Here is a 23209-nt window from a genome sequence, read left to right as displayed (position 1 = left end):
CTGCCATTCATTGTCCATTCATAAAAGTGGAAACTTATTTTAAATATGAACAGGGCAAAACACACACACACACACACACACACACACACACACACACACACACAGAATCTGACCACTGCTGCAGTCCTGATCCCAACAAACCACCGTCTTGTTGTGCCTGATTTATTACAAGAGCTTCCGCACCAGCCTTCCTGCTTTCACTCCCCCATTTCCCATCCATTGTCTGTTTCTCATCTCCTAGCCAGAATGATCTTGTTAAAAGGTCAGCCGGATTAGCCGTTCCCACTGACTTCCCACTATCCTGAAAATAATGCTAGATTCTACCACTGCCTTCAAGGCCTTGGGCAATCCTGCCCTGCCTCTGACTCCTCTCAGCCCCAGCCCATCTCGCCTCCTTGCTGGTCCCCTAAAGCACCAGGGACGCCCCCCTAGCCCTGGCCCAGGCCCAGATTGTTTTTGTTTTTGTTTTTGAGACGAAGTCTTGCTCTGTTGCCCAGGCTGGAGTGGAGTGGCATGATCTTGGCTCACTGCAAGCTCCACCTACTGGGTTCACACCATTCTCCTGCCTCAACCTCCTGAGTAGCTGGGACTACAGGCTCCCACCACCACGCCCGGCTAATTTTTTTGTTTTAGTAGAGACGGGGTTTCACCGTGTTAGCCAGGATGGTCTCGATCTCCTGACTTCGTGATCCGCCCGCCTCAGCCTCCCAAAGTGCTGGGATTACAGGCGTGAGCCACCGCGCCCAGTCTGGCCCAGATATTTTTATTGCTCACTGCCCCACCTCCTTCAGGCTGCGGTCAATCACAGTCCCTCTAATGGCTCTCCCCAGCCACACAGGCCACACCAGCAGCTTCCCCCTGGTTCGCACGACTGGCGTTGGTTAACCTTCCTTCGTTGGCATCTGCAGCTCAAATACCAGCTGAATGAACCAGCAGATGAGTAAAGGTCCTGCTGTCGATTCTGCCTCCTGTGGTTTCAGAGCCCAGGCTCCCTAAGGACACATGTGAACTTTCAGGCCGTTAGAGAGCAGTTATGATGGCTGCCTTGTAAGGACAGTGATGTGGAGCCCCCACCCAGGGCCGGCCTGGAGACATCAAGTGTCCGCAGCCTAGAAACGTCAGTAACGCCTAGCACTTACAGAGCCCAGAGACACTGTTCTAAGTGCTCTGCATAGATGATCTCCCTTGATCCTCACATATCCTTAAAACAACCCTAGGAGGTGGGTCCGGTTCTCCCCACTGTGCACATGTTGAGAGGTGTGCTAAGCTGCCCAAGCTTGCAGGGCTGGCTGCTCAGCAGCAGATGGCCTGGCTCCTGAGTTCTCACCCACATTCGAGCCCCCAGGAACAGAGAGAGGGAGGCGCAGGCCCAGAGGGGTGAGCTCCTGAAGATTGGCGGGGGGGTGAGGGTGGGGGGGGGGCAGTGAGAGTGTCCCCTAAAGGCCCAGAGACAGAAGCAAAATGGCCAGCTGCAGAAAACACCTGTGGTACAAGCTCCAAAACGACAGTTATCTCTGAAGGGACGGACGTAAAGAAGCAGGCTCAGCACAGGACAAGGCAGAACCTTCTCTTTCAAGCCTCTTAAAGGTGTTTTATTTGTTTCTTTTTCCCTTTTAAAAACAATAATGGCACATTGAAAAAATCAACTACAGAGAAAGGGCCATGTCTTTGAGTCCATGTTCACATTGTCCCAAGCTGTCGCACCAGGATGGGCCGCACACTTCGTCCTGGCTGGGACTGTGGCCTCTTGGAAGGGTACTGGGCCACTCCAGGGCTCGGCTGCTGCTCCTCCTGGATCCACTAGAGGGTGGGAACTCCGGGCCCTCCCAGACTCCTGCTCCTCTGGGACCCCAGGACTCTGGCAACCCCTTCCATTGCTCCAAACCAGAGCCAGGAGCTGGAGATGTTAGGGAACTTATTTTGGTCCCCACAGGGGACTCTTCCTGGGCAGAGCCCTCCCCCGCCCTGCAGGAGACGACACCCCAGCCCAGCCCAGCTCCCACCCTGGGAGATTGGGGTGTCTCTCCCCAGTCTCGTCTCCAGCCCAGCAGACACCACACCTGTGCCCTGATTCTCAGGCCCGACCCACCTAGGCCCCTCCTGCCAGGCCCCACAGCCACCCCGGCAGGAACAGGAGTGACGGATGCTCAGCCCCTTCAGCTGACCCTCACCAGGAACAAGAGGGCTCCCCAATCCCCAGGGCCCGGCTCAGAAGGAAGGGGTGGGGGAGGAGTGAGAGGGAGCAGGGTGAGGCGCACAGAGCTCAGATTGCCAGGTGGGAAGAGAGATGCAACAGATCTGCCCAAGGGGACAGGGGAGGCTCCTCAGGCTCTGCAAAGAAGGGGGTCCTGGGGCGCCTATCAACAGGCCTGGGCCGGGGGCTCTGGGGAGAAAGAGGCTCTCGTTCCCCCTCCCATCCTACCTCTGGTTACTGTGGGGGCACAGGCCCAGGTGACAAGACCTCAGGCCCCCCCAGAAAGGGAAACGCCACGCTGCACTCAGCTGGGTCTCAGCCCAGCCCTCGTGGGAGGGTGGCACCCCACCAGTCCAGGCCCTGCCCAGCTCGGGTTCCCAACAGCGACTCCCAAGGGCACCCTTCCATAGGCCAACTGGACAGGCAGCTGGTGGGGGGCCAGACTGACCTAGGGCCCCAGCTCCCCAGCTCCTCCCGCCCTGGCCCTGCCCACGCGCCTGGCTCTATTCTTGCTGCTCATTCATTTCCATGTCTGACACCAGGATGTTCTTCTCAGTGGCCTCGGTGGGGCTGGAGCTGCTGCGGCTGTAGCGGGCGCCCTCAAAGGCCCCGCGCTCGATGCTCTGGCGCCTCCGGTAAAGGATGAGGGCCGCAGTCAGCAAGGCCAGGAGCAGCAGCACCGCCATCAGCACCACCACCAGGGCCGCTGGGTTCTCTGGGAGCGCTGCCAAGGCGAGTGGGTGTGAAAGGTCAGGTGGGCGTTAGGCCCGGCAGCGCTTCCTGCCTGCCCACCGGGGGTATCGCCTTTCACTCACCTGATGGGGAGAAGCTGCTCTGCTCAGCTGTGGGCAAGAGGAGGGGGCCAGTTAAGAACAGCAGTGATCACCGTAATAATCACTTAAGTAAACATAGAAAGCACATAGGCCTGGGCCGGGAGGTCTGGGGAGAAAGAGGCTCTAGTTCTCCCTCCCATCCTACCTCTGGTTACTGTGGGGGCACAGGCCCAAGTGACAGGACTTCAGATTCCCCCAGAAAGTGAAAACGCCACGCTGTACTCAGCTGGGTCTCAGCCCAGCCCTCGTGGGAGGCCTGGATGTCAGCCCCTTCCCTAACTCACCTCATCTTCACTAGCACTCTAGGAGGTCAGGACTTTTTTCTTTTTTTCTTTTTTTTTTTTTGAGACAGGTCTCGCTCTGTTGCCCAGGCTGGAGTGCAGTGGTGCGATCTGGGCTCACTGCAGCCTTCGCCTCCAGGGTTCAAGCAATTCACATGCCTCAGCCTCCCAAGTAGCTGGGACTACAGGTATGTGCTACCACGCCCAGCTAATTTTTATACTTTTTGGTAGAGACGGGGTTTCATCATGTTGACCAGGCTGGTCTTGAACTCCTTGACCTCAAGTGACCCGCCCACCTCAGCCTCCCAAAGTGCTGGGATTACAGGCGTGAGCCACCGCACCAGTCTGGGACTACTATTCTTCCCATTTTACATACGAGGAAACTGAGGCCACAGATTCTGCCCACGGTCATGCCATTGATAAGTGACATGGCCGGGACTTGAACTCCATCCATGCCCTTGACCATTACAAAGTGACAGGGGGTTGCTGACCCCCCAAGCCTTGTGGTCTAGTTTGGATGATAAGCTTCAGGTCCGTCCCAGACTAATTTATCCTGGGGGGTCCCAGCTGCCCCCAGTCTGGTCTGTTCAGGCCTTCCCATCGGCTGTGTCCCCTGCAGATTGTGTAGCAGCCCCCAGCCCCAGCCCAGGACCCTTGGCACGGGGCGGAAGGAGGCTGAGCATGGGCCTGCCCGGCGCTCACCACGAGGAAGCTTGCAGACGACGCCCATGGTGACGTTGGTGCAAGCGCCAGGGCGCCACAGCCCGCTGTTGCTCTGGATCCAGTAGCAGCTGTTGTGGCTCAGCATGCTGGGGCCTAAGCCAGGGGGCCCCCAGTTGGAGTAGTTCACAGCTGTGTTGTCCTGCCAGACCAGGGTGCCTCCTGCGGGAAAGAAGGCGCTGAGGGAGCAGGGACAAGGTGGGGCAGGAGTAGGTGGCGGAGAGCAGGCCTGTTCTAGAACCAACTCCCCCTCCCCTGACAAGCCCCAGGGCAAGGCTCAGGGCAGAGTGGAGGGCAGCCCCCTATAGCCCGAGGCCTGATCTCCCCACCACACACACAAGGCACCCACCTTTAGGGTTGAAGTTCATGCCCAGCCAGGCGCCCCGACTCTGGCCCTCATAGCTCTGCAGGTGCTCCCAGACAAACACGTTCTCCATCTCATCCAGAATAGACAGGACTGCCCCGCCCGCTGGAGGCAAGGAAGGCCCACATCAGGGCAGATGGGTCTCCGGGGCACAGAGCACCCCCCAGAGCTGCCCCAGCCCTCTTCTCTGCAGCCTGAGTGGAGGATGGTGTGGAGTCTGTGGATTCATGCATGCGTGTGCACGTGTGCGAGTGCGTGGGGGGCAGCATACGCACATAGTGTCATGTATGGTCTCTGCATGTGAGAACACGAGGGCGTCTTCTGCAAGTGCTGATGGGGAGAAAGCAGCGTGGGGATGTACTCATGGATCTGAGTGCCCACGAAAGGCGGTGCCACTGCCTGCCATGTGTGGGCTCTGGCCTGGTCACCCACCTCTCTGGCAGCGCTGTAGCGCCTCCTTGTGGCCCAGCAGCAGCTCCATGTGGAAGGAGTAGCAGTGCTCCCGGAAGGGGATCCACGCGGAGTCTGCCAGCCCCTGGGGACAGCTGCCATGGTAGCTTATTCTTCGGGGAGGAGGGGGGCCTGTGGGGGTACAGGATTAGGAAGTGGCCCAGCACCCTCCCTGGGGCCACCAACACCTTGCCCACACCCCGCCCTGGTAGGTGTTAGCAGCACTCACCACTGCTAACCCCGCACACAGCCCCCTGCAGCTTGGTGTCACAGCTGGTGGTGTGCCACGCCCCGTCCACATCCACGTAGGTACAGCCCCCCGGCTGCTGGGGCTCCCCGTCCTGCCAGCCCACATAGTTCAGCGGCTCCTCTGAGACCCAGGAGTACCGCCGAGAGCCCTGGGCATGGGGGGCCATGGGGTGGGAGGAAGGGAAGAGTCAGCATGGGATGCGGATAAGGCGGGGGGCAGGAAGGGGCAGGGAGGGGAACCCGGGCAAGGCTGGGGCCCAGGGCAAGAGTGTCAGGAGCCCACCTCCTCGCCAGCCAGCCCGATCCAGAGTGGTGTGCGCAGCCCTCGGGCAGCCTGCGTGAGGAAGGCCTGGGTGTAGGGGTCAGGCACGTAGGCCAGGCTGGCATTGCGGCTCTCGCACAGCAGGAGGGCATCGTGCCAGCGCAGCGGCTTCTGAAGCAGCCGGAAGGTGCCGTTGAGGTAGGAGAGTTCAGTGCCCGGGGCGGGGGGCAGCGCTGCTGGGGACGGGCTCAGGGAGGGGTCTACAGGGAAGGGGTCAGGGTTCAGGCTGAGCTCTGCTTCCCTCACCCCATTCCCAGGCACAAGGCCAGGAGAAGGCCGGACACCAGGCAAAGACCAGGTCTCCAGCAGGCTCGGTGCTTGGCCCAGACCAAGGCTCAGTAGATGTCAGCCCCGTTATTATTAATAATACTTGTTTGCTAACAAATGGACAGGGAGGCGAGGGCCTTGACCTCCTCCTACCCAAGGAACCCGGGGCAGAGGCCACCTACGCATGGAGCTAGAGGTGTCTTGGACCTGCAACGTCAGGGTCCTTGACACCACACATGCCAGCACTTCATGCAGCCCAGCATCTAGCTCTCCCCCCGACCCAACGAGCCCTCCATACCCCCAGATCTTCCTCCTGAGACCCGTGGGTGCTACTGCCTTTCCATCGTATTGGCACCTTGCCTTCTGCCCATCTGCTTCCAAAGCAGAGCCCCGCTCTGCCAGGGACCATGATTCCTTCCTCCTGGCATGGCCCCAGCATCCAGCCCAGTGCCAGGGCCCCGCTGGGGTTTCCCAGGTAACTGGTGACACATACCCGTGCCCTTCTGGCAGATGAACCCATGGGTCTCCTCCGTGCAGCTCCGATCGTCCCAGCGGCCAGTGAAGTGGGCTGAGGGACTGTGCAGGACCACTGCGCAGCTGGTCTGAGGGGAGGGAGCTGCTCAGGGGAGCCCCAGCAGCTGCCCCCCTGTGCTACTGCCCCCAAAAGGCTGCAGTGTGAGCAAAGAGGCTGGAAGAAGGGAGACCCCAGGGCAAGGGGAGACACTGGGGCAAAGGCAGCCCCACAGGCTTAGGGCAGCGGGGTGCGGAGGGGAACACGGAGGGCATCCTCACCGGTTTGTTGCCGCTGGGAGCAGGGCTAGGGCCAGAGGGCTCCCCAGGTGCCCAGTTGGCATACATCAGAGGCTCCTGCTCCACCCACTGGAAGTCCCTCTGCGAGGCGTGGAGGCCAATCCAAAGGTCAAAGGTCACATTGGGCAGGCTGGCTGTGATGAATGCTACAGTCCCCAGAAGAAGTTGTGAGTGACTCTGCTATAGCTATTTGTGGGGACAGTGTCAGAGGATACTGGGGGCTCCCCATAGGCTGGCCCTACCTTGCTCTAAGGGGTTTGTGATGGTGACCAGCTGGGCCTCTTGCTGTTCACAGGAGAACTGTGCCTCTGACCACTTCACTCGGCTCTGGGGGTCCTGGCCCTGGACCTGGAAACACTGTGGGGCAGAGGTGGGGATGTAATGGCCAGCCCCACCCTCCCATCCACAAACCCTGAAAGGCCACTGTGTGCCCCTCAGCAGCAGGTCCTGGGGGGTCTTCGAGGGCCGGGAGAGAACAGTATCTGAGAACCAGGACAGCTGGCTCTCCTCGGAGCAGCCTCCAGCACCCTCCCAGCTTGGCACTGCAGATTCACATACACCTGCCCACACTCCAGGGGATCTTTAAATGGGAAGATTTCTTTGGGCCATCAAAGGCTATGACAACAGTGCCTGGGCCAAGCACTGATGGGGACAAGGATTTGTCTTGCTTTCTGCTAAACACCCTTCCGAGTGTTGTCTGACATCCATTGTCTTGCCCTTTGTTTTTTTTTGTTTGTTTTTGTTTTTGTTTTTTTTTGAGACGGAGTCTCGCTCTGTCGCCCAGCCCAGGCTGGAGTGCAGTGGCGCGATCTCGGCTCACTGCAAGCTCCGCCTCCCGGGTTCACGCCATTCTCCTGCCTCAGCCTCCCGAGTAGCTGGGACTACAGGCGCCCACAACCGCGCCCGGCTAATTTTTTGTATTTTTAGTAGAGACGGGGTTTCACCGTGGTCTCGATCTCCTGACCTTGTGATCCGCCCGCCTCGGCCTCCCAAAGTGCTGGGATTACAGGCGTGAGCCACCGCGCCCGGCCAGCGAGTGTCTTGCCCTTTGAACTTACATGATCATCTCTAGGATACTTTTTTTTTTTTTTGAGACGGAGTCTTGCTCTGTCGCCCAGGCTGGAGTGCAGTGGCGCCATCTCTGCTCACTGTAAGCTCCGCCTCCTGGGTTCATGCCATTCTCCTGCCTCAGTCTCCCGAGTAACTGGGACTACAGGCGCCTGCCACCACACTCGGCTAGTTTTTTGTATTTTTAGTAGAGATGGGCTTTCACGGTGTTAGCCAGGGTTGGTCTCCATCTCCTGACCTCGTGATCCGCCCACCTCGGCCTCCCAAAGTGCTGGGATTATGGGCGTGAGCCACCATGCCTGGCTCTAGGACACTTTTATCTTTATTGTTGAATGATCTATTAGCGGCAGCTTCTAACTCTGTAATTTTACATTTCTTTTTTCCCACTTTCATTAGCTCCATAAGGTTTCAAAACAAACAAACAAAAAAACCCTAGGTAGGAAATCTTTCACCAAGTGAAGACTCTTTCTTAGAAAATGAATGATATCTAATGATTTTCTGCTCAGGGGCAGTGTGATGGAAAATAAAGGGTGTTGCCTGTAATCCCAGCACTCTGGGAGGCTGAGGCGGGCGAATCACCTGAGGTCGGGAGTTTGAGACTAGCCTGACGAACATAGAGAAACCCCATCTCTACTAAAAACATAAAATTAGCTGGGCGTGGTGGCGCATGCCTGTAATCCCAGCTACTCGGGAGGCTGAGGCAGGAGAATCGCTTGAACCCAGGAGGCAGAGGTTGCAGTGAGCCAAGATCGCACCACTGCACTCCAGCCTGGGCAACAAGAGCGAAACTCCATCTCAAAAAAAGAAAAAAAAAAAGAAAAAAGAAAAGAAAGGGTGTAGGGAAGCTTTGGAGTCATAAAGACAGGGGTGGGATTCAGGCAAGGGGGCGATGTCAGATTCCAGCTCTGATAACCTTCTGGCCTCAACTTACTCCACTGTAAAGTGGTAATACAAAGCCTGTCTTTGGGGTCATTTTAAGGATTAAAGATAACAGTACATGACACAGTAGGCACTTAACCACTGAGAGCTCTGACTATTAATAATTAGCTCCAGCACCACCCTTATTGATGCAGATGGCAGATTTGGGGTAAAAAATTGTAAGCCCAGAAATAATGCAGATTTTGAGAGGGTCTGTCACAAGAAGTCTTTCAAGGATTTGGTTTCACAGAAGTAGTTTCAGAGCTATGCTGAGGCCCAACTTAAATAGCAAGTAGAATTCATCATGCACTTGGAAGCAGCAAGGTCACACCAGTACTAGCAAGAAGTGACAGCTAAAGGGAGAGGGTATTCAGTTCAGTCCAGCTGACACTCAGGACGTCCCTGCCACATGCAAATGTATTAAAGGGTACGGCAGGTGCTAGTGGCCCTGCCCTCCAGGAGCTTAAAGCTAGTGGAAGAGGCTGTCCCACAAACCAGGGGTCCCCGGCCTGTTAGGAGGTGAGCAGCGGGCCAACGGAGCATTATGGCCTGAGCTCCGCCTCCTGTCGGAGCAGGGGCATTAGATTCTTTTTTTTTTTTATAGACAGAGTCTCGCTTTGTTACCCAGGCTGGAGTGCAATAGTACGATCTTGGCTCACTGCAACCTCCGCCTCCTGGGTTCAAGCGATTCTCCTGCCTCAGCCTCCCAAGTAGCTGGGATTACAGGCACCCCCACCACGCCCGGCTAATTTTTGTATTTTCAGTAGAGACAGGGTTTCACCATGTTGGCCAGGCTGGTTTCAAACTCCTGACCTCAGGAAATCTGCCCACCTAGGCCTCCCAAAGTGCTGGGATTATACCCAGCGCCCAGTCAAGATTCTCATAGGACTGCGAACCCTACCGTGAACTGCACATGCGAGGGATCTAGGTAGCGTGCTCCTGATGAGAATCTAATGCCTGATGATCTGAGGTGGAACAGTTTCATCCCAAAACTATCCCTCCCCTCCCCCAGTACATGGAAAAATTGTCTTCCAAGAAACCAGTCCCCAGTGCCAAAAAGGTTGGGAATGGCTGCCATAAATGCTTTACCTCCATCCAAATGCTATAGGGACACAAAGAAGGGCACAGAACTAGTAAAGCCAGATGTGTGAGGGCAGGCAGTGAAGGAGTGAACACCCTAGCATACTTCCAGAGCTTTCCATAGGCCAGGCACAGTGGCGCACAACTGTAACCCCTGCCCTTTGGAAGGCCAAGGCAGGAGGATTGCTTGAGCCCAGAAGTTCAAAACCAGCCTGGACAACATGGGAAAATCCTACCTCTACAAAAAAATAGAAAAATTAGCTGGGCATGGTGACATGAGCCTGTAGTCCCAGCTATTCAGGAGGCTGATGCAGGAGGATCACTTGAGCCCAGGAGGTCGAGGCTACAGTAAGTAAGCCATGATCGTACCACCGTACTCCAGCAGTTTCTGAGACCAAGCAAGACCCTGTCTCAAAAACAAAAACAAATCAACTTTCCACATGGCAGGAGAGTAACTGCTATCTTGACAATGATGCATTACGAAAGCGACCTATTACATATATAAAATACATTGTTTAAAAAGTGAGTGGAAAAAGAACACGTTTTTGGAAAAACTTTATAACATGAGAGATGCTCAAAAATATGATACAGAGGAAGAAGGGTTGGGTAGGAAATTATATTATTTAGTATGAGCTCAATTCCATGGAAAAAGGCAGGAAGGAGAATAACAAATATTGACAGCTGTGATCTCTGGATTATGTTGGGTGAGTTTTGGTTTCTCTTGTGTATTTTCCAAAGTTTTAGTAATACACATGCCTTAATTTTTTAAGGTAGAAGAGGTGTAATTTGTTTTTTTGTTTTTGAGACAGAGTCTCACTCTCTCGCCCAGGCTGGAGTGCAGTGGCACGATCTCAGCTCACTGCAACCTCCTCCTCCAGGGTACAAGTGATTCTCCTGCCTCAGCCTCCCAAGTAGCTGAGATTACAGGCGTCTACCACCATGCCCAGATAATTTTTTTGTATTTTTAGTAGAGACAGGATTTCGCCATGTTGCCCTGGTTGGTCTCAAACTCCTGACCTCAGGTGATCCACCCGCCTCAGCCTCCCAAAGTGCTGGGATTACAGGCATGAGCCACCGTGCCCGGCCGTGTAATGTTCTTTTGAATATTCTGAGGAGGGCAGGAGATCCATGACACTAAGAGGCTAGCTGCCTTCCTCAGTACGACAAGGATTTTTGGATTATATTATTCAGTGTTAACTAATCTAATCTTCACAATTTAAGTGTTCTTAAAATGTCCTGCAAAGAAGCCATGACTGATTAATACCTATGACCCTGGCACATAACAAGGAAAATGACAACCTTCTCTTCCTGGTATAAACTCTTTGTCAAATGCTAGGCAAAAACAATGAAGGACTTATCAGTCCTAATAAATCAGTCTGTGCATGAAGAAATAACCACTGTGGGGAAGAAACTCACACTATGGAGGGAGTGTTTTGAAAACATGCTTAGAAATGCATCCATAGTGACTAATTTTAGTGCCCCAAGCTTTCCTACCTGCACACTCAAAACACTTGGAAAAAGAATTTTCTAGATGGGGCCTTGCTACATTGCCCAGGCTGGTCTCGAACTCCTGGCTTCAAGTGATCCTCCCAGTGCTCAGCCTCCCAGCCTACTAGCCAATTTTTAAACGAAAATGTTTCTTTAATTGGTAGAAGGACTAAAAATGGGGAGAATTATTTAGCAAGTCCGGCCAATGATGGATGAACTTTTTTCACTTCAATCTATTTGTCTTTGCGAGGCATCTTTAACCTATAGCAACCATGAAATGCATGTTTTGAAATAACTTGGATTTCCAACACATTAGACCTGTGAGTCATGAGTCATAAAGTGTCAGACTAAGATTTTCTAAAAGCATGAAGTATATGCAATCACATTGCTCTTATTAAAATTATTTAAACAATAATTTTTTTGTTGAACAACCTTCGACTTTCATGAACTACGCAAAATATGGAACCCTTCAGGAATCTGCATAGCATCCTTGTGCAGGGCTGTGCTAATCTTTTCTGTACTGTTCCACTTTTCATACATGTGCTGCCAAAATGTGCATATTAAATAATAATTATTATAATTGATCTTTTTTTTTTTTTTTTTTTGAGAAAGGGTCTCACTCCATTGCCCAGGCTGGTATACAGTGGCACGATCATGGCTCATTGCAGCTTCTACCTCCCTGGTTCGGGGGATCCTCCCACCTCCCACCTCCTGGGTAGCTGGGACTACAGGTGCACACCATCACACCTGGTTAATTTTTCTATTTTTTGTAGAGATGGGGTCTCTCCATGTTGCCCAGACTGGTCTGAACTGTTGGGCTCAAGTCATCCTCCTGCCTCAGCCTCTCAAATTGCTGGGATTACAGGTGTGAGCGACCTCTCCCAGCCAATTAATCGCTTTTGAGTAAGCATTTAAAAAATGTTTTCATACCACTAGTAAAAAAAAAAAAAAAAAAAAAAAGTTTTTTTGTTGTTTTTTTTGGGGGGGTTTTTTTGAGACAGAGTTTCACTTTTGTTGCCCAGGCTGGAGTGCAATGGCACAATCTTGACTCACCACAACTTCCACCTCCCGGGTTCAAGCGATTCTCCTGCCTCAGCCTCCAAGTAGCTGGGATTACAGGCATGCACCACCACACCCAGCTAATTTTGTATTTTTAGTAGAGATAGGGTTTCTCCATGTTGGTCAGGCTGGCATTTAACTCCTGACCTCAGGCGATTCACCCGCCTCGGCCTTCCAAAGTGTTGGGATTACAGGCGTGACCCACCACGCCCAGCCAAAAAGATGTTTTAAACTTAAAAGTATTTTAGGCCGGGCGCGGTGGCTCAAGCCTGTAATCCCAGCACTTTGGGAGGCCGAGACGGGCAGATCACGAGGTCAGGAGATCGAGACCATCCTGGCTAACACGGTGAAACCCCGTTTCTACTAAAAAATACAAAAAAAACTAGCCGGGCGAGGTGGCGGGCGCCTGTAGTTCCAGCTACTCGGGAGGCTGAGGCAGGAGAATGGCGTAAACCCGGGAGGCGGAGCTTGCAGTGAGCTGAGATCCGGCCACTGCACTCCAACCTGGGTGACAGAGTGAGACTCCGTCTCAAAAAAAAAAAAAAAGTATTTTAAAATCTTTAGCTAATGTTTTATACTCTTTTGTTCTTATACATATTTTACTATATATAATCTTAGTCATATTAGTATGGAAGTAGGTTTTATTTACACACACATATTATACATATATAAGTTAAATGCACACACATATAGTTTGGTTATGTAAGCTCAATATTTTGTTTTACTAGTACGAGTTCATTATCAAAATCTTTGGCAATCAGGCCGGGCGCAGTGGCTTACATCTGTAATCCCAGCACTTTGGGAGGCTGAGGCAGGTGATCACCTGAGTTCAGGGATTCGAGACTAGCCTGGCCAATATTGTGAAATCCCGTCTCTACTAAAAATATAAAAATTAGCCAGGCGTGGTGGCAGGTACCTGTAATCCCAGCTACTTGGGAGGCTGAAGCAGGAGAACTGCTTGAACCCGGGAGGCGGAGGTTGCAGTGAGCCGAGATCGCACCACTGCACTCCAGCCTGGGTGACAAGAGCAAAACTGCTTCCCAAAAAAAAAAAAAAAAATCTTTGGCAATCACTGATCTAGAAAACTCACCAAAGTATTTGGACAACCTTGCTTCCCAGAGGACTGGAAGGTGCTACTACACTGAGTCATTTTCCAAGGAGCCTGGCCCTGGTACTGGGGCCAGATGAAAGAGAAGTTGGTGGGTACAGGCTAGAGGCCATGAGTCTGGTGCTGCCAAAAGGCCAGGACTCCTGAGGCTCAGCCTTTCCCTGTTCACATCCTCTCCCCTGACTCCCTTGGGTGCCCCCTTGCCACCTCCTACCTTGTTGAGGAACTGGATCCAGCCAGAGGGGCAGCCCCCCAGGGCTGTAGTTGGCAGGTCTGGGGGCTGCGTTTCTTTGGTGACGTTGCTGCGCTTGCAGATGTAGGGCAAGGCTGTCAGGCACCTCTGGTCCCCCCAGTCCTCTGTGGAAAGGGGAGGGGAGGGCAGTCACTCCCAGGGCAGAGCAGGGCAGGGCATGGCTGGCAGCACACTCAGCCCCATGCCCTGAGAGGAGGCTGGGCAGAGGCTCAGGGCCTGCGTCCAGCTCCGAACTCAAGTCTTCTGGACCATGGAGACAGGCACACCCCTCCTGGGTCCAGCCTTTATTGGGTTGTGGGAACACAGAGAATGAGACTAATGACTTCTGCCCAGGCTCTCCCAACATCAACCCTCTGCACAGCTGACTGTGCACTCTGCCCCCACCTTGCCCTCACCTCGGCTGGCTGTCATGTACACGCACTTCTTGTCCTTGCCGACAGGCCGAGGTTTGCCCGGTGCCCAGGAGATGAAGTTTATAATGGAACCATCTGTCCATCTGCAATGGCATGGAGCAGAGGTAACTCCAGCACCGGCCCGGGCTGGGCCTCCACTGGATGCAGCAATGAAGGCCGCAGGAATGGGGGCAGGGAAGGGCCCAGGTTCTGGGGTTTAGTGGCTGTAGGCTGAGGAGGGGGCTACTGAACTCAGGGCAGTCAGAGACCCAAGGACCTGGTGCCTCCAGATAAGGCCCCAGCTGTCCCTGGACACTTGCTGCTCCAGAAAAGAAGCCTGAGGACTCCAGGGCAGGAAGCCCAAGGGCAAAGACAAGCTCAAATTCTGATTCCCAGGTGCTCCTGGTCCTTCCTGCCCCAAGCCCTGCAATGCATGATAAGTAGGCACCAAATACAAAGAGGCCCCTGGATCATACGTTCTGCCCACTTCCCGAGAGGGCCTTAGTCATGATGAATGACCCCAGACGTAATAGGAGCTGCCATTATTTAGTAACTGACGTGCTGGATGCTGCATAGAACTTCACATACGTTATTTCTAATCTTCACAAAAATCTTACCAGGCAGGCCTCATATTCCCATTTTCAGATAAGAAAACCAAGCCAGGAAAGGTTCAGTCGCTTGCTCAAGGCCACAGAGCCAGCAAGGGGCAGGGCTGGATTCAAATGCAAGTCTGTCTCTGTGCTGTGTGTGTGGACAGCCAGCCCCCTCCACATCTGCTGCCTGCCTGGGTTCCTACCTGAAGCGCCCATCGGTCTCAGAGGTGTGCAGGCCGATCCACCAGTGCTGCTCCTGGGCCCGGGAGAACTAGAGAAGCCAGGCGGGCAAGTGTGGGTAGGCAGCCGCCTGTCCTCATCCCGGGCCTGCCCTCCCCCAGCCCGCAGCCCCCTGCTCCATCCAATGCCCACCTTCTGCAGGTTATGGCCCAGGAACTCTAGCTCCGCCTGGCTGTGTACGGAGGTCAGCTCAGCCTGGAACCACGTGCAGATGCGCTGCGCCTGCGCCCACGTGGAGTGGTGCTCAAAGAACTTGTACTCGGCCTCCTGGAAGCGCAGCCATTCCCGTCGGCCTGCAGGAGCAGCGCGGGCGTGGGAGCGGCGGCCAGGCTGAGGCTGCACGCCAGGCCCGGGAGGCTGCACGCCAGGCCGGGGCAGAGCCAGGTGGCAGCAGGCAAGCCTGCAGGCACACCGGACCCAGGCAGGCACCGCGCCAGGCCCCAAGCTTGCCTCGCCTCCCAGACGGAAGCAAACAGGGCTGCGGCTGCCTCCATCCAAGCCGACCCAGTCCCCCTTCTCTCGACCGGAACTCCTCATCCTCTCCGTTTCATTCAGGCCTGCCGGGCCTCACCCCAGAGTTGACACCCCCCGCCACGCGATGGGTAGTGGGATGGGCTGGGGGGGCCTCACCTTGAGGGCTGTCGTCGGGCTCCCGCACGTCTGTACCTAGGGGACAAGGACAAAGACACTGTGGAAAGGAGACCCTCCTTCTAATTCCTGGCCCCGCCACCCTTCACTCCATCCCGCGTCCCCCAGCGCCACCCCAGCCAACCTCTGGGAATCTTGCAGATCCAGTCCAGCTGTGTGTCGCACTGCATGGCCACCCACTGTAGGGAGGCCAGGTCCAGCACTGCGCAGCCCCGGATGTCGTCGTCGTCGTGCCGGCTCCGGTCAAAATTGTGGTAAGAGAACTGCAGGAGGCGGGTGGAGGGAAGAGAAATGTGAGGCGCAAGGTGCAGGCCGCCCCCATGCCCAGAATAGGTGAACAAGAGGCCTGGCCTGAGCTGGGATTTCTCACCCGGGGCTGGGTGCCCACTCTCGGACCTGCTTTCCTGAAGCTGGCTCCGACCAGGGGCCCGGCCCCCAGGAAAACCCGCCCACCTCCAGGCCCTGCCCCAAACAGGCCCCGCCCACCAATCCCCTCCCACCTCACTGTCCCAATTACCCCAGGCCCCCTCACCCCTAGGCCATCGCTCCAGCGCCAACTCTGACCCCCTCTGGGATCCCGACGGTTCAGGCCGATCCAGAACCAGTGCTGCTCGTGGATCTCGGGTTCTGATTCACTTCAGCACAACCCAGGAGTGGGGACGGAAGAGATGGGAAGTGAGAGGGGCAGGGACTCGAATGTGCCTCCTGTCCCTTGCAGCTGTGACCGGGGCAGCTCCCAGGGCCTGGGGCCTCTCCATCTGGGCTTCACATTGACCCCCATCGATACACCGTTGAGGCCACTTTGATAAAGTTCTCCCCACAGACAGAGCTGGAGAGAGTTGGACTAAGCTGTCCACTCAGAAGGCAGTGGCCCCTCCCCTTCGTTTGGGTTCCTTTTGGGCGAGGGTGCCCTGCCCAGCAAGATTCTGCAGGCTTTTACTTTACAGAGTTTAGGAAGTTCAGATGAGGAGGCAGCAGGGATCTACCGCTCTGGAGTTAAATAAACCTGGATTCAAGTATCGGTTCACCCATGAACTTGGGCAAATAACTTACCAACTCACAAGGGTCAGGGATTGACATCTATGGGTTGTAGGGAGGCCTGAGTGAGGATTATGTTTAGCACAGTGCCTGGTACGTGGTGAGAAGTGATGACCATGAGCTATTGTAATTATGAGTCAAATAATGTAATCTTGATGTTTGCTGAGAGGAGAGATCCCTTCAATTAAGCTATCAGGAAGCCTGGATCTGTCTGGATTTTCCCAGTGCTAGGGGATTCCAGGTGCTGATGCTCAGAGCCCAGGACACAGACGGTGTCTCAGAGGGATGCCCATGGGCACATCCTCACAGCTGCGGCCTTTCTCCTCCTATCTCTCAGGAAAAACTGTTGATTGAGGAGTGTGGGTCATTGTGGGATGGTGTAAGGTGAGGGGAAACAGTTGCCAGGACGAGCTGGTAGGAGATTTTGCAATGGGGTGGGAGGTACATATGTAAGGTTGTGAGTCTGTTGGGACGTTGCTGGGGGGTGATGATGAGCAATACACAGTCTCCTATGAGTGTGTGGCTCACACAAGCATGTTCTCCCAAGACGCCAGGGCACCATGGCTACTTGAGTGGGGACAAGATGGTCCTGGCACCAGCAGCAGATATAGGCCTCCCTGGGGTCACCCACACTCTGCCATCCCCACCCCTCGCCCAACGAAACCACGGGTCTGTCGGCCACGCCTGCTCCTACATGTGAGCAGGTGCCCTCCTACCACGCCTCAGCCCAGCTCAGTACCCGAAGATCTTGTTGAGCATGTTGGCCACAAAGTGCTCCTCCTCATAGCTGGCCAGGCTCAGCAGCTGGGCCCCCAGCTCCTGGCAGGCCCCCTGGGCCTGGACCCAGCTCTTCTTGTCCTGCAGCCGCTCGGAGCTGAACACCTGCAGGGGCAGAGTCCAGCTGTCTATGCTGTCCCCACCGGCCCACCCTTCAGGGGGCACCTACTACCTTTCCCACCATGGCAGAGGAAGGGGCTGGAGCCTCACTGGATGGGGCTCAGGCTAGCTAAGGACAATCCTGCAGATGAGGTCCGGGGAGGGGAGCTGGCACAGCCACCTCCTCGTGAGTGCCCCTGAGCCCCATCCCCTGACCAGCAGGGAGATCCAGGCTCTAATCCCAGTAGAGCCACAGCTTAATGTGGGTAAGTCCCTTCTTCTCCCTAGACTTCAGTTTCTGTGCATAATAAAAGACCTTGGACTCTGCCAGTGGCTCCCAAACCTAGCAGGATTAGAAATACAGACTACCAGGCCCAATCCAGACCTAATGAATCTAAATCTCCATCGTGACGCCTAGATTTTATTTTTATCAGGTTCCCCAAGCAATTCTTAAGAGCAGCTAGACTGGCCCCAACATTTGGGAACCTCTGAAATCAATGATCTGTGGTTCCCTCAATTCCTCAAATGGTTATTGAGCACCAGGCCTCCAGATTCCATGGACAAGTCCTCACCAGAAATCACCTGTCCGCAGGCTGGTGTGTCTCTGGATTGTGGCTGGACTCACTGGGACCTCCACCCAAACGGTCTCTTTGCTCCTGTCCTCCCCCTGCCCCCCACCCTGCCAACAGGCTGCCCTACCTTATAGCAATACCGGAGTTTGGGGTCCGAGGCCCAGCCCTGGGGACAGGAGCCAGTGAGGCTGGGTGTGGGATCTGGCCCAGGCAGCTCCGGCGTCACTGGAGTGCCCAGGCTCTGCCGGCAGATGTAGCGGGCCCGGAACGAGGTACAGTTCTTCACCTCCCACAGCCCCATGGCGCTGCCAGTGGCCAGGGCCACGCAGCCCCCACGGCTGTACCCTGAAGGAGAGGGAAGGGAGACCCAGGCTCTGAGAAGGATTCATAGTCCGGTCCTCCCTCACATCCCAGCAGGGCACCAGCACAGCCCTCACACTGGGAACCAGTTTGGCCACCTCTTCAGAGACATGCTCTCTGGGGTTGGGGCCGGGAGGGAGGAAGGGAATGGAGGCAGAGCCCTGGCTCTGGGTTCACTCACTGTGAGGGCTCAGGCAAGCTGCTTAACCTCACCGAGCCTGCTTCATCACCTACCTCATCAGGTTATTGAACGTGTTAGAAAGATAATGAATGTGAAATGGTAATAATAGTAATAACAAGCACTTGTATTGCGCTCAGTATTCTAAACACTTTTTTTAATGAGCCCAGATAGAGAATTTTTTTCTTTTTCTTTTTTGTGAGCCCAGATAGAGAAGTAATCTAGACACTTTACACACATTATCTCTTTACACCTATTAGCACTTTACATATATTTAAGACTGATGTCATCCCTATGAGAAAAGGATCATTATCCCCATTGGACAGATTGAGAAAACTGAGGCTCAGAGGATGCACAGCTAATAGACGGCAGAGTCAGGATCGGAGCCAGGCAGTTTGGTTTCAGAGCTCGTGCTCATAGCCACTACACCACACTGCACCAATGATCCATTTATGGGGCTGCCCTGGGGCTCGGCAGGACCAGTCCACCCCCACCTCCCTCCTCACTTCACCAAGGCACATTAAAGAAGGGGCTCACCGGGCTGGTCCCGGTTCCAGTGGGTGTACATGACTTCATCCCCGCTGAGCCAGCGGAAGGAGCCGGTGCTGTTGAGGTCCTGCAAGGCCGTCCAGAAGTACTCGCCCTCCCAGTTGTAGATGAGGCTGCTGACGAAGGCCTGCTCGAACCTTCGGGAAACGGGCTGGTCAGGGCAGGGATCTCCCCCTATCCCAATCCCCCACCCACAGGCCAGACACCCTGCCCCGGAAGCTCTGGTGCTGCACCTGACCAGTAACTTGCTCAAGAAAGCAGGGACCCTTGGGAGCCCTGCAGCTGACTGATGGAACCCCCCCAGCTGCCCCTTCTACTCTCTGCACCCCGTGCCTTGCTGAAAAGAAAGTCGAGAAAATCAGACACAGCCAAGGCCTATCTTTCTCAGGTATCCAGCCCACACCTGTGCCTGCCCGGGCCCTGCTCAGGCCCCGCCCTACACTGGGGTCACTTAACAAGTGAGAGTCATTCTTCTGACAAGATTTTAAAACACCCTGGAGCCCACTGAGGTTCAAAGGACTCCAGGTGCCTCTGGGCATGATGGCGGGATGCTACCCCGTTTGCTGGAGGCGCCACATTAGGCCCAGACATGGGCGAGGGCTAGTCAGGGCACCTGCCCCTCCTATACCTGTTGGTGATGGTGACCAGCTGAGAGCCGTGGTCAGTGCACAGGCGGCGGGCCTCACTGTAGGTCACTTGGTCCTCTCCCAGCCAGTAGCAGGATGGGCTGTGCCACGTCCAACCCTGGCTCAAGAGTGGACAGAAGAGGGGTGTCTGTAGGGAGGATGGCTCTCCACCCTCACCCATAAATCCTGCGGTGGGAGATGCCATCAGGGACATCACTGAACGTGCTCAGGACAGAGGGGACTGGTTTGAGTCCTGTGCTGTGTTCTGCACCTCATTTCTCCACACTCCCCCTCCTACCATCACCCACAGCTGTGGAAGCTGGGGTGGAGGCCCAGCCCCAGCGTGACTGATCGGCAGGCCGCCAGCGACCGGCCAGTGACCTGGCTCGGGAAGATGAATGGCCCTTCAGGCTCCTCTCTTGGGCACTTAAACCAAGAGACACAGTGGGGAAATGACTGTTGGCTGGGAAACCACAGCTAAAAGCTGGGGAGAGCTACCAGGATGGGAGGGGATGGGCAGTCCTCCGGAGCCTGGCAAAGCTGGAGTTGGCGCAGGATGCTCCTGGCCTGCGGGTGGCAGGAGGGGCTCAGAGACAAGACCCTGGCAGGCAAGGCTGGCAGGAGGCAGGGCAGAAGAGAAGCAGATGTGGTATGTGTGGTGGGGGTCCCATCTGCCAGCAGGGGCTGTGCTAAGGCCCCTGGTGATCCTGGGGGGTTAACCGTGGACCCTCAACACTCCCCACACAAATTCCAGGCTGGCCTTTGGTGCCAGAGAAGTTGGTAATTCCTCTCTACCCCTCCCTTCACCTCTTCCCGGCCATGACACAGTCCCTGGGCCAGGCACTGTCCTTGCCAGTCCCCAGACTCTGCAGCTGGGCTCTGCTCTCCCCTCTGCTTCCTCCCCATGGGGCCATGTCTGTTAGTGTTTCCTGTTCACTCTCTGGGGGAGGCTTTAGGGTCCAGGTGGGTGTGGTAGGGGCTTAATCCAAAGGAAAACAGAGTGAGGAGCCAGCCTGGCTGCCAGGGGCTGCTGGGAGGGGCCAAGGGCCAAGTAGTGTCTTTTAGAAGCAAGCTCCCCACACCCATCACAGCATTCGCACCCCTGAGGGTCTGTCACCCCCTCACACCGTCAGTCACTCACTTACCCCCCACTCACTTATACAGCTTTCATTCCTTGACCCGCCCCCCACCACCTCCCTGAATATCCTCTAGAAGCCCAATGGGGTTGGAAACACAAGGATGGGGAAGGTGCAGCCCCAGCCTGAGTAGCCTCTCTCCTCCCAGGGAGACAGACCAGCACACGCCCTGTGTCAGACTGCAGAGGAGGGGGAAGGCAGGACTGGGGGGGCACAGGGGCCACACTTCACTTCGGCAGCCACTGCTGGACATGACTAGGCTGGACTCTGAGGGGGCACTTGGAGGTAGACCAGCCCCCACCTCCCTGTTCTCTGCTATCTCAAGGAAGTGGCTTCCCCCACGGGGAGGGACTCAGGACTGGGCTGGGGGTGGGGAGCTCTGCTTCCTCCCAACAGCCCCCACCCACCCCATCCCATCCAGTATCACTCCTTCAAGAAAGGAGCAGTTCGGAGCGCTCGGGGAAGGGGGTGCCAACGAGGGGGCGATGCCATGCGAGGCAGCAGGAGTTCATCCATCCCTCCCTCCCCTGGTAACCCCTCTGCCTGGTGGCCCCACTCAGGGCAGCTCCAGAAACACCCTCACCTTCCGGCAGCCGTGGTCCTCCTCGGCAGCGCCCTGGCTCAGCTGGCCTGCCTTCTTGCAGATGGACGGCAAGGACTGGTTACAGGGACTGTCATTCCAGCGGCCTTCCTAGGGACAGAGGGTGAGGAAGAATCTCAACCCCCACCTCCCCATAAATCTCCCAAATCCTTCTTGGAATCTGGTTCCTACAGCTAGACCTGTCTCTGACTTGCTGTGTGATTCTGACGTCTCTGTGTCCCAGCTGTGCAATGGGGAAGGCAGGATGAACCCACAAGCCTCACAGGGTGGATGAGAGCCCAAGCAGTTCATGTGCAAACGCCTTGAAACTTAACAAGCATTGTCTAAATGGGAAAGGCATCCTGGCCTGTTGCGGTGGCTCAGGCCTGTAATCCCAGCATTTTGGGTGGCCAAGGTGGGCGGATCACTTGAGGTCAGGAGTTCAAGACCAGCCTGGCCAACATGGTGAAACCCCACCTCTACTGAAAATACAAAAAATTAGCCGGTCATGGTGGCACATGCCTGTAATCCCAGCTATTTGAGAGGCTCAGGCAGGAGAATCGTTTGAACCTGGGGGCAGAGGTTCCAGTGAGCCAAGATCGTGCCATTGCACTCCAGCCTGGGCAACAGAGTGAAACTCCATCTCAAAAAATAAAGAATAAAAATAAAAAAAGGAAAAGCGTCCTTTTAAATTATTGATAGCTCATTTTATAAACATCAAAAACAAACTGGCTAAGATTGTTAGAGTATCTGATGGCAGGGGAGACAGCTGGGATTCCCAAGGCTAGTGCCTGCAGGGCCAGGGTGAGCAGTGGCCAGTGTGCCCAGACCAGAATCTCAGCTGATGAAGCTGAGGAGGAATTTAGTCCTCGGCCCCTGCTTCCGTCTTCGCCCTCCCCAGTATCCACTGGCCCCTAGTCAGCAGTATGTCTGCCTCTAAGCTCCATCCTGAGGGCAGGCGTGTTTGTGTATCCCAGCACCCAGAAAAATGCCTGGCACATAGTAGATACTCAATACGTAATTGTTTTAAAATTCTTAAATAGCATCCCCTAAGGCAAATGACTGCCACTATAGTCCCCAGCATTGTTTGCAGTATGTGACAGCAGAACATCCTCTCTGTCCCTAGGAAGGGTGGTCTGTGTCACTACGGCTTTCTCCTTTTTTTTTTTTTGAGACAGGGTCTTGCTCTGTCACCCAGGCTAGAGTGCAGTCATGTAATATCAGCTCACTGCAGCGTCTGCCTCCCAGGTTCAAGCGCTTCTCTTGCCTCAGCCTCTCGAGTAGCTGGGATTACAGGCATCTGCCACCACGCCTGGCTAATTTTTGTATTTTTAGTAGAGACGGGGTTTCACCATGTTGGCCAGGCTGGTCTTGAACTCCTGACCTCAAGTGATCCACCCGCCTCAGCCTCCCAAAGTGCTGGGATTATAGGCGTGAGCCACCGCACTCAACTGGCTTTGTCCCTTTTTAAAGGGTCTTTCTTCTCTGCTTGAAGCCCTTCATCAATTCCTTCACTTCCACCACATCTAAGCCCAAACCATGGCAAATTGTCATAACCCAACAATTTCTTGAGATGACAGGACCCTGGGCTGGGTAGAGCACTGGGGGTGAGGGCTGGCAGAGAGCAGCCCTGCTTGCAAAGTATCTGCACATAATGTGGGTTCTGATGCCACCTTCTGGCAGGGAAGGGCAGCTGGGAGGAGACCAAGAATGCACCAGGCACTGCGCCTAAGGTTTCCCGAGAATTAATTCCTCCAATCTCACCAATGACCCTCTAGTAACTTGCTCAGGGTGACTTGGCTAGCTGGAGGTGGATTCAAGTCCCAGCAGTCTCTCACGTGGAAGGGAAGGCATTGGTGGGGAGGAGGGGGACTGCTGAGAGGCAAGAGGTTCCAGGCAGGTACTGATAATAACTAGGATATCCTTCAGCTGGGGTAGCACCTGGAGGTTGGGGGTG

At 55.1% G+C, this 23209-nt stretch overlaps 1 protein-coding gene and 1 non-coding gene across 7 annotated transcripts in view; both read right to left on the bottom strand.

Moving 5' to 3' along the window:
* Positions 1-1565: 1565 nt before the first annotated feature.
* The window catches only part of MRC2 (mannose receptor C-type 2), a 65642-nt gene continuing 43998 nt past the window's right edge, over positions 1566-23209 (bottom strand). Inside the window, exons 9-31 of one of the 6 annotated variants that reach the window (XR_013407038.1) lie at positions 21256-21363; positions 19539-19654; positions 18899-19047; positions 17951-18168; positions 17115-17257; positions 15870-15972; positions 15462-15600; positions 15320-15355; positions 14822-14982; positions 14653-14720; positions 13860-13960; positions 13426-13568; positions 6733-6847; positions 6473-6636; positions 6174-6282; positions 5375-5613; positions 5072-5240; positions 4825-4974; positions 4378-4497; positions 4011-4190; positions 3010-3036; positions 2331-2918; positions 1566-2185 (exon numbers count right to left, since the gene is read on the bottom strand). Coding sequence is in view for 5 of the 6 variants with exons in the window: in XM_077972310.1 (XP_077828436.1) it covers positions 2698-2918; positions 3010-3036; positions 4011-4190; positions 4378-4497; positions 4825-4974; positions 5072-5240; positions 5375-5613; positions 6174-6282; positions 6473-6636; positions 6733-6847; positions 13426-13568; positions 13860-13960; positions 14653-14720; positions 14822-14982; positions 15320-15355; positions 15462-15600; positions 15870-15972; positions 17115-17257; positions 17951-18168; positions 18899-19047; positions 19539-19654; positions 21256-21363 (2979 nt within the window). In the remaining variant the exon portion in view is untranslated. Of the gene's footprint in view, positions 2919-3009; positions 3037-3969; positions 4191-4377; positions 4498-4824; positions 4975-5071; positions 5241-5374; positions 5614-6173; positions 6283-6472; positions 6637-6732; positions 6848-13425; positions 13569-13859; positions 13961-14652; positions 14721-14821; positions 14983-15319; positions 15356-15461; positions 15601-15869; positions 15973-17114; positions 17258-17950; positions 18169-18898; positions 19048-19538; positions 19655-21255; positions 21364-23209 lie in introns of all 6 variants that reach the window. The other 5 variants (XM_077972310.1, XM_001116053.5, XM_077972312.1 and 2 more) reach the window with 5 other exon arrangements.
* On the bottom strand, positions 11498-11603 carry LOC114673261 (U6 spliceosomal RNA). Its single transcript, XR_003723988.1, has one exon. It is a non-coding gene; the product is annotated as a U6 spliceosomal RNA (small nuclear RNA).

The sequence above is a fragment of the Macaca mulatta genome, chromosome 16, assembly GCF_049350105.2.
Source record: "Macaca mulatta isolate MMU2019108-1 chromosome 16, T2T-MMU8v2.0, whole genome shotgun sequence".
Classification (NCBI taxonomy): Eukaryota; Metazoa; Chordata; class Mammalia; order Primates; family Cercopithecidae; genus Macaca; species Macaca mulatta.
This window is presented reverse-complemented; position numbering and strand designations above follow the sequence as displayed.